The sequence below is a fragment of the Malurus melanocephalus genome, unplaced genomic scaffold, assembly GCF_030028575.1.
Source record: "Malurus melanocephalus ecotype Western Australia unplaced genomic scaffold, MMel_1.1 scaffold_31, whole genome shotgun sequence".
NCBI lineage: Eukaryota > Metazoa > Chordata > Aves > Passeriformes > Maluridae > Malurus > Malurus melanocephalus.
The window spans coordinates 1,839,129-1,849,931 of NW_026623263.1; the positions used below are offsets into that span (position 1 = coordinate 1,839,129).

At 35.8% G+C, this 10,803-nt stretch overlaps 1 protein-coding gene across 1 annotated transcript in view; it reads left to right on the plus strand.

The window, feature by feature from the left end:
* The window catches only part of SV2C (synaptic vesicle glycoprotein 2C), an 85,403-nt gene that overhangs the window by 45,621 nt on the left and 28,979 nt on the right, over nucleotides 1-10,803 (plus strand). Inside the window, exons 4-5 of the mRNA XM_057363826.1 lie at nucleotides 8,417-8,550; nucleotides 8,706-8,795. Coding sequence (XP_057219809.1) covers nucleotides 8,417-8,550; nucleotides 8,706-8,795 — 224 coding nt within the window. The remainder of the gene's footprint in view (nucleotides 1-8,416; nucleotides 8,551-8,705; nucleotides 8,796-10,803) is intronic.

Below are 10,803 nucleotides of genomic sequence, written 5' to 3' on the forward strand. Positions count from 1 at the left end.
CCTTCCTTCCTTCCTTCCTTCCTTCCTTCCTTCCTTCCTTCCTTCCTTCCTTCCTTCCTTCCTTCCTTCCTTCCTTCCTTCCTTCCTTCCTGTTTATTTATTTATATCTGAGTACTCAAAACATCATCTTTATAGTTAAGTCACTATTGTAAACTCAATATAGTTACTGAATAGATCTTGTTTATACTGGAAAAATACATTTCAATTTTTATGTTCACTCTTTATCTGGTTGTCAAGCTAAGAAAATTCAGCTACTGCTGTAGTTTTTGATAGCACGCTTTTCATAAAATGCTTCTAGAACATATGGCCACAAAAAAAATTAAATCTTCCTTTCACAGGCCTTAGTTAGTCACGTAGTCCTCTACAAATCTATTTGAAAAATGTCTGTGGTTATTAAATTCAGGAAGGATATAAACTACTGACCTATGGCATCCCATCACTATTTTTTCCCTGAGTCAATAGCATTGCAGAGGCATTGGGAAGATTGAAAATGTATATATAAAAGAGCATCAGAGCAGTTACGAAAAGTATTGACTTCCATAGGATTGAGACTGGTGCCATATGATGTAGCTTTGTATCAGATCCTTAACTAAAAGGACAGAATTTTCCAAATCCAATTAATGGAAATGTGCAGAAATGTGACAAAAGAAGACATTTAAAGGAAAATAAAACATTTTGAACTTTTGATTACGTATTGCACCTTTCTCATGTTTTGCATCTGAACCCTGGGCAAAAGTTGACCAATGTTTATCTACACTCRTTTCCAGCAGTCTTGGGCAGTTTTCTTTGAACAAGGGCCATGAGTGCAGATATGGCAAGTTCAGAACATTTTAGCCTGTAACAGGCATATTTACTTGACTTCAATAGCTGCATGGTATTTCTCATTTTGAATTTCAGGAATTAACCTAAGTTTTAGGAGAGATTTTGCACTGATTTATATTTTATAAACTGTGGGGTAGAGAGGAAGAAAGTTGTTTTCAGGATGCACAAAGTAGAATGTTTTAGAAACACAGATTCAACATCTAAGCAGCAAATTATGGATACGCTCTAGCAAACTTTCAAGATCTGTGCTYATTAACCAAGGACTGTAATAAGTGAGGATATACCCACTTCTCAAGGAATACAATGATATTTGCATTCAGGATAAAGCCATGTTGAAGTTACTTAGGCTCGATTCCTGGTAAGGGTGTCTGAAATCTGATAAAATGACAGGACCGAGGCAAAACTCTTAAAGGTGTTCAAAGTCAAGACGTTATGATGCTGTGTTAAAGTGCTTTTTTGGCAGGTTTCCAGTCCTACAGGATAGTGGCATTGAGATTGTATTCAGAATTCCTAAGGTGCAAGATTGTGTGCTGCATGGTGGTGGAGACATTACACCAGCATGACATCTCAGCAAAGTGCATTTCCATTATATCTCCCTCCTCTGAGAATGGAAAATTCTCAGTGGCCAAAGTTAAACATACAGAAGTAGAGCATTGCAGGCCTGTCTGCACTCCCTGTGAGTGGCATCCTTCGTTCCTTTCCTGTAAGTAGAATGCTTTACTCTTTGCTCTTATTTTCATGAAGAGTCATATCCATGGATGCAATGAACAGTTGAAGTCAGGATCAGTCTAGGAAAGGCTCTCAAAGTTCTGTGTTATAATCACACATCAGCCAAGCACACTTCCTGGGTCAAAAGGTATTGATAACAACCATAAATCTCTTAGGAATGAGGAATAGCATGAAACAATGTAGAAGGTTTTGTATAAACTTGATGTCTTTTTCTGCYCCCCTTATGAGGTAATGGCTTTGCATTTCATGCCAATGTCTTTCTTTATGGTTTTTAACAGGACAGCCTCCTCCAAAACAATCTGTATTTTGGCTCTGATTTGTCTCTTGTTTTTACACCTCTTTAGTGTTACTGAGGTCTTACAGCACTGAGTTAATATTTAACATGTGTAAGTATTAGTGTTTCTGTTTTATAGCTAGAGATGTAAATACACAGAAACCCACAATAAAACAGTACAGCTTGCCAACAACTTGCCATATAATTGGATGATGTTATGGAGAGTGGTGGCTTGAAGACAAATTTAGTGAATAAACAAATGTATACCTCTGTGCAAGATAACTTAATAGGGAGAGGAATCTTCATCTCCTGTCATCTGTTTTGATGTCAGCTGATTCTTACAGCTACTGTTCAAGACAGAATGTTTCTTTCAAAGTGTACTGTCAAGACCTTTCTTCATTTTTTTTAACATACTATTTATATTTAGAGGTGACAATTTGTTTTAGTGCTGCTTTACATTAGTGAAAATAGAATTTGTCCAGGTCTGTGAACTGTATGTGAATCCTCTTGTTACCATATCCTTCTTAGTCATATAGTAAGGGCTGAAAAGGCAAAAAAAATCTGAAAATACCACAAGCTGCTTGTTGTGACTGTTCTTTACTTTTTGCCATTGTTTGTTATAACTATTGGAACAGTTATAACCTCTGAACAGTTGGGATAGTGCCCTGAAGGASAGAATATAGGGTGAATATGTAGAAAATTTATAACGGTCAATTTAATTTGCAAGTCCTTGCTCTCTGCTTCTGTATAGCTTCTCTTCTGCCCTGTTAGACTTCATAAAATGTGAATGGATAATGAGTGATTTTTTTCATATTCATGTCTCTCTTTTATTTAGTTGGCCCAGCATCCTCCCCATTAAAGAAAAYGGAAGTGTAAGAATAGCTTCCTTTGTTCAACTCAAGATACAGGCATGCCATTCCCATTAGGCCCAGTACTGGCAACAGCTTCTTCAATGCCCTACAGGTTTTACTGTGTATCTGCTAGGGAGGCAAGAGAGATTCTGATTTCAGAATCACAAATATGTCAGTAATTGGACATCCTTTGCCACTTCTAGCATCTTCCAAGGTTAGATAGATAGCATGACCAGACTATTGGGGAGTTCTCTTATTAGGGATACTGTTTTAATTCTCTTATATGATTAAGTCTGTTAATCTCTTCTGACATTTAAAATATTATCTTCTTGACTGCACTGGCTATTGTGAGTCACAGCATCTTGATGGAGCCATACTTCAGGGCCAAATGAAAGTCAGATTCCAGACAGACCTCTTCATACTATGCACACAATGACTTACAGGCTTCCCTTACCTTCCCCACACATCTACCTCGACTGCAGCATTTCTAAATATTCTGATTTTAAACTTATTATTATGGAGCTTATTCTTCCATCAGRCCTCACGTATTAGCATTCCCATGTCAAAGAAACAAACCTAACAGGTCTGTCTCTCTTCTGCAGAGCATTTCTAAGAATGAATGAAAGCCTGACTTGTTATTACCAAACCTTGTATTTTGGGCACATATCGCACCATATCATTGTGTGAAGTATAAGGATACACAAACATCTTCCTTAATGAAAAGTAAAACTGGACAAGTATTAGAGAAATTTAAAAAGTGGGCCRTTGATGTCACTTTTCAGAGGTACTACACCTGGACTGCAGTGCTGTGCAGGAAGACATTCGATGTTATTTGAGAGCAAATTATTTTCTATGCAAGATCAATTCTTCTTGCAGCTGTCCTGAGACTGTCTGAATAGAAAATACTGCCACTGGAGTGATTGGAGACCTGATTATCTAAGATACTCAGATAAATATCAATGCCAGCACAGAGGAGTGGCATGTGTCTGTGGTTACAAACCCACTCCTCCATGACAGAGGAAATGTGTCCTTAGAAAATGGTTTGTTCCTTTTCATAACAGTTTTAAGTGTCAGCAGACCAGCTCTGAGTCTAATGTGTTTGCAAAATACATCTGTTGAACACAATAACTTTCCTCTTCCATTGAACTGGTGATCCTCAAGGTCTAGTTGCATTCAGCTAGAGAGCCTTGCATCTTTGTTAAATTGCCTTCATCATTGCCTGCTACCCTTCAGCCATTTCATTTCCGAATTCCTTCTGCACAAATTACCAGCAGCTGACCTGCTGAGACAAAGTTTGTAGATATCTAACTATCTATACAGGCTAAAAATAACATTGCTTTCCCCATGTGATATTAATAATTTAATCACAGAAAAGTGTTCTACTTTGTGCTACTGGAATTTSACCATAATACAGAAGCATTCTGAAAATGTTATTTCTGCAGTTCTCTAAAATAATATTTTTTCATCTAGTTTTGTAAAAATGTCTAACAGAGCTTTCTCAGTTACATAACTTACCTGAACTTTTCTTTTTTCAGTTTCAGTGATGTTTCACTATTATTCTAATAAGCAGCACTACAATACATGGGCTCAAATCCCAGATTACACTCTAATTACAATTAAACTTGGTAATGCCAGGACAGAAAAACTATAAGTACAATAATAAGGTGTTTAAGTGATGCAAGCTTCAAAATATGTCCAGTCATTCTTATAATTGTGTTTTAGCTTAGATTTGGGAAGTACTCAACAAAACAACAACATTTGATAGTAAAATTGTTCCAAGTCTTGAGCTTTATTTCTATTGAGTGAGGTAACAGTGCCACCAAGTGACAATTTACAGCAATCATGCACCTTAGTTACTGGAAGTATTTCAAACAAAAACATTGAGAATGAAGGCTAGAAGGTTGACCTCTGACCAAAGGTTGTGTGGTAAAACAGAAATAAGAAAAGYTATAAAATCACATAAAGTATTCTGTGGAAAAATCTATGACGTCTGTGAATCACTCTAAGTTACTTGGCTCCCTGTCTCCCCCAGCCTTAATTTTTAAGCATATTCCTGCATCTACTCCCTCCTTTGATCTACTAAAAGACAGAAATCTATGAAAATTTGGGGTTTGGCAATTAGTGGCACTGCCATGAAACTTGTTTCTCTTATTCATCCTGAATGACTAACAAAAATAGTCAAAATGCTCAGTCTTTAGCTAACCATGMGATAAAATCATAATATTTGATTGGATTTTCTTTGTCAACTTTAGTGTCTTAGGAGGTGTTCACAAGTTTATTCCTTTGCTATATATAAACTGTTTCCTTGCCAGCCTGTGGGCACCCATAGTTTTTATTGCCCACATTGCACTTTAGTGTGACGTGTATGAATGTATAGAGATCTGTCACATTTCTTGCAGTTTTTATTGTGGAAAGTTAAGCAAATCATCCCTGTAAATCTGCTCTCTAGAAATGTATCTACTCTARAAGAGGATCCTTGTGCTTGAAGATMCTTACTATTTATTAGGTATTATACACTTATAAAATTCATCTTAATGTGAACAGATTTTCCTCTATATATATTCAGAAAGTCTATGACAAATGTTCACTCCTTTGGAGCAAGAATTTTATAACTTCCTTTTGATATATTAATATGGAGCTGATGATATGCTGTTTTGTGAGAGAACATTTTGTTGACATTGAGTTCAACTAAATTGGTGATTGGATATAGATTAGCATCATGTACATTTTGATTTTGCTCCACTGTGTGCTCCTGTGTTTCTGTAATCAGTAATTGTCCTGTCTGTGACTCACTTGGCTTTTTCCAGCAGCCAGGGAAGCAGGACAGTGGTATTTAGCACAAAGGCTCCTGCAGCAGCTTCCATTTCAGCTATAACAGGTTTTGGTTTGCTCTACAGTACATTATTCCCAAGATGCAGTTGGGCCAAATGTTTTGCAATTCATAAAACATTGGGACTTGCTCCCCTTCTCAAGATTAATTACTCTTGAATACAGCATAGCCAGGGAGCAAGGGTGAAGGTCGGCTCCAGGCTGCTGAACAGTGCACTGAAAGCAGCCACGTAGAGCGGCTATGCCTTTGCTATTGTGCCATAAATCAGGGAAGGGGGAAGCAGATTGAGTTACAGCCAAGAACACACTTTCATTTAGTTTCAAGACTTATGTACAAAAGGAATGAAAGCCACTTTGTGAGCTAAATTCAGAGCTGCTCTAATGGTTCCATTTTCCAGATTAGCTCATGACCTGGGGAAAAAGGATGTGTTAAATAAAAAAATAAATCCAAACTTGCTGTGCATTTGAAATATATGTTTGTTTTGCTGATCTAGTGCTGGTGGGAATAGATGGGGGGAACAACCTCCACAAAGCTCTGTTGCAGCTTGGAGTTTCTTTTCTACAAATTTCTTTTTGTAATCCTGACATTCCCCTTTATCAGTAATTCAGCAGATACATTAAATCACAAGATAAATTGCAGCAGCTAATACAGTACATAGAGGAAAAGATGGAATAAAAGCAATAAAAACTATAATGAACTTGACATGTCCCTCAGGTATTTTGAAGAGTAAAAAAGATGTTTTGTAGGTTGTCACAATGACAGCAGGATGAACAGTGCATTTATTGCTTTTAATTAAATGTAGTATGGTTCACTTATATTAATAAATGACAACTAAAAATAAATTACCCACAGCATTTTCCAGAACTGGCTACAGAGCACAAGATGTTGCTGTTGCTTTATAACAGGCATAAAGCCACATCAATTTCATTTACTGCAGAACTGCCCTTTGTGCAGCTCAATCTCATAAAACATAAACTAGAGCAGGGAAATGCAGATTGCTTAACTATACCAGTTATTAATGTTATGTATATGTGTATATATATATTTCTGGAACAGTTTCTAATAACAACAAAAGCCAGTACCTTGACTGATACTGAACATTTTGAAAGATGGAAACTCCCATCCTGTGCTGCCTTCCCTGCAACACTAGCAGTTGCACAGCTGCCCAGAGAATCTGATAAACTCACCGATCTGACCAAAGATTAACTTCACCAAAAAAAAAATTTTGCGAATTCTGCATCAGATGATTTTGTACTGTATTTTAAATTATGTTATTAATGAAGACTGTGATTCTAATGATTAGAACAAAATGTGTACACAATATCCTAAACACAGGGGTGTTCTAATTGCCTCATTAACACACTGTAAATCTTTCCTTCTTTATTTCGTTCCCTTCACAGTTAGATGTAAAACACACCCATATTATTTAAGACTTGAAATTCCATAATATTAAATGTTAAAATTKTCCAAAAATCAGTTAAAAAGTTAATTTTAATGTACTTTCATGGTTATTCTCAAGTTTTAATCCAAGATCTATTTTGGAATAAAATTTAACATTATTTTTTCATGTCCTTGTTCTGTTGGAGGGAGATTTGGAGTGGTAAAATTAGTCCATATGGAGTCTTACTTGAAAAGCAGTAATGTGGGATTCCAAGATCATTGCCAACACTGTTATTGATTTTACCCCTTTCTCCCTGGTGAAGGAGGATAAAGATGGCAGTGCTAAAGAAGGCCATAGAGCAAACTGATATAATCTAAGAAACACAGGAAATTCATAGGAGATCAGAAATAAACACATTCCTATGTCTGCTGATCAAAGTGTTTCACTAAAGAATGAAAATAAATCATGGGTTGCCAGTATTTTTCATGTGGTAGTATGTAAGCACTTTATTATGGGAAAGACATTTTTTTTTTTTCCCAATAGTGTATTCATGATCCACAGCATAGAATTTTTAAATTCCAAAGTGCACTTTACATTTCTCAGGTAAATATCTCCTTTGAAGAGCTATTTAGTAGGCCATTTGGTACCGTGTCCTACAAGTTGTTTGCTGACATTCAGGCAGATTTACTTCACTCTGTCTTTTGTCTAGAAAAATCAATTAGCAAATAATATATCAGATTCATYCAGTACATCAGTTCTATCAGTAGCCAAGATTTCATTTTCTTCGAATAACCTGAGCTTTTCTTTACGATTATGCTCATCTTCCGCACCTTTTAATAAGTTAGCCTTGAAAATTTTACTTGCAAATTTCTATTGTACTGAAGCCAGAATAAAAGGCCAGCTACTTATCCAAATAATACTTCTATTTCTTAAGATACATTCTTAGTTTTCTTACAATTGTAGCATTCCAGTAGTCTAGTCATAATACACCAACCACACAGATATTTTATTAAAAAGCTGAATTACCAGCCCTCCAGTTTCACATAGGTGGTTCTTATTAAGAGTATTGAAATCAGCTTTGTAGAAAAAGTCATTATTAAAGAAAGCTATGTAATTCCATAAAATAGATAATTTGAGTGTAGGTTTTTTAAGTCTCTCTACTTCTATGGTTCATAGAAAACATTTTCTTTGTATACATATTCTTATGCATGGTGATGATGTTCCTGTTTGGTTCACATATCTGCCTTAATACAGATTTTGCCAAGAGAATTGAAAGAAGCTTMTTCATCCCTGCATAAGAATGTCTTTCATACATAGTACGGTCATTTCCCCACATGACTAGTCACATGCAAGAGGCTACAATTCATWGTGTAAAATTATTTTTACACTATCAATATTTGTGGAAATATATCAACCAGACCTCATTTAAATACTGGTATCGTCTTGGATCCCCAAGMAGCAGCATGTGTAGGATAACACATATAATACTTAATTATTTGTCTACATTTTATGAATTTCTGCTTCCACAGGATGGAGTTTCAGCATGGGCTCTGCCTACCAGTTCCACAGCTGGCGAGTATTTGTGATTGTCTGTGCATTGCCCTGTGTCTCTTCTGTGGTTGCCCTCACCTTTATGCCGGAAAGCCCACGGTTCCTGCTGGAGGTATAACTTTCCAAACAACTTCTAGAGTCTAGTCAAAATTATTTCTGTTTTATATCATGACCTCTACCAAACAGGAGTTTAGATTGTTCAGGGACTATAGCAAGTAACTCAATTTGTATGTATGTTACACTTAAATGTTTTGTTTTAACATTTAGGTCGGAAAACATGATGAAGCTTGGATGATACTCAAGCAAATTCATGACACAAACATGCGTGCTCGTGGTCAGCCTGAGAAAGTCTTCACTGTGAGTATTGCTTTTAAAGCTAATCTCTGCTCACATCAGCAAGCCTGCTATCAAGCATCACCAAGCAATCAATGTTAATATTCTAAATTACTAAGCCAGATGTATTGAGAATTCTGACTGAAATTGTTATATTTACAACATCTATTAAGATATCAGCTTTTGGCCAGGATATTCATGGATTTATGAACCTACAGCATTATAAATTTTTGTGGTGTATCAAGATACTTAATAGATTCCATTTGTGTTTTATTTATTAAATTTTCACCCTTAATAATAGCAGTAGACACATAGAAGTCRAAATTACTTAGCTGTTGTATCTTTAAGATTTGGAATTTTTTTCCTGGGTTATTAGGTAAAATGATGAATTTAAAAAAAACACATTTTCACTTCTATGAAATAGTAATTTCAAACATTTAATATTCTCAAAATGTCTTGGAAGCTCAAACTCATCTTGTGAAGGCATAATTATAAAGCCTTACTTAAAGTATTGATGGGTTGTTTCTATTGGAGGGGAAACTGACAATTCAGAAATGGATTTTTTTTTTATTACATCTTCCTTATTTATGAAGACWATCATAAATAAACTGTCAACAATCTTGACTTCCTGGAAACAGTAGGATCAAGCTGCACTTTCTTGCTTTGAAATCCAGTCTGCCTTTCCAGCTTGTACAGAGTACTGTGGCAGTATGTGTGCTCTGCTCTCTCAGAGCCATGTGTGGGATGTTTTTCCTCTTCCAGAAGCTTTCTTCTTACTRTAATGCACATATAACTCAATTAAGAAATCCTCTTAAAGGTTCTGCATTTGCAGGCAGTCTTGAGGAATGACCATCTGACCACATAACTATATTCTATTGGGACTTGCAGTTTGTTGCCTTGGATGTAGTTTCCATTGCTTCCATTTAAATCTTTCTACAAAGAAGCTCAAGAATTCCTATATTTAGCTGGAAAGAAGGTTGATTAGCACACTTACCGTGTTAAATCCACATTTATTGGTACACTGGTGACCTACCCCTAATCCCACCTAACCTAATATTTTATTTTCTTATTTAATTCGTGAGCAAAGGGATTTGCCTAACACCATACAGCCATGGTGTAATTTCACAATTGGCTCTTGCTGATCCAAGCTGCTGTCAGTCAGAATGTGCCTGCTTCTGGTAACTGCAGGGTTTTCTTTCGTGCCACTATTGATATTCATTGACTGATTTCACAGTCAGCTTCAGCATAGACCCTGTCCCCTTTTAGTTGTTTTAGGCACAAGGAAGAAGAGAGAAATGTGGGAGGAAGGATAAGCTCTCACGTCACTTTGACGTAATTGWAATCACGTACTAAAGCAGCTGTGGAGAAGAAAACAAAGCACATGCTTGTTTTTTCCAGCTCTTGTGATCTAACAAGCCTTTGTCTTTATGGTTGTTGAAATATGACACTCAGCCACTTTGCCTACAGTTTTTTTTTTGYTAATTGATCGACCATTAATTTTGCCATTTTTTATGCCTTGAACATTAGAAAAATTCAACTCCATATATCAAGATTAGAAATACTGTGCTGTATGTCAAGGTTAGACAAATATAGAAGTCTCTATTTTTAGCTTGCATTAATATGATTAGAAAATGGATCATTCTCTTCTTATTGTACAACATCAGCACTTCATCTCATAAAACCCAGTAAGCAAAGAACCTACGCATAATTTGTTTGACATATCTGTTTAGTTTCTTTTTTGTCTTAGTCCTCAATATTGTGACATTTTATCTCAGTAGTTTATTCACATACTTCTCCCAACTTTCCATATTTCTCCTTTACTTGTCCAACACCATTCTATGACTTATGCTTTACTATTTTCCTACACTTCATGTTGTTAGTTACATCAGACACATTTTGATAGTATGTTTTTGGTTCTACAGATGATGTAACTTTTTCTCCATTACTGCTACAGTTTTAGCATAATATTCTTTTATGCATTTTCCTGTATTATATTGGTTTAATCTTTTTCTAGAAGCTTTTTTTTTTTTTT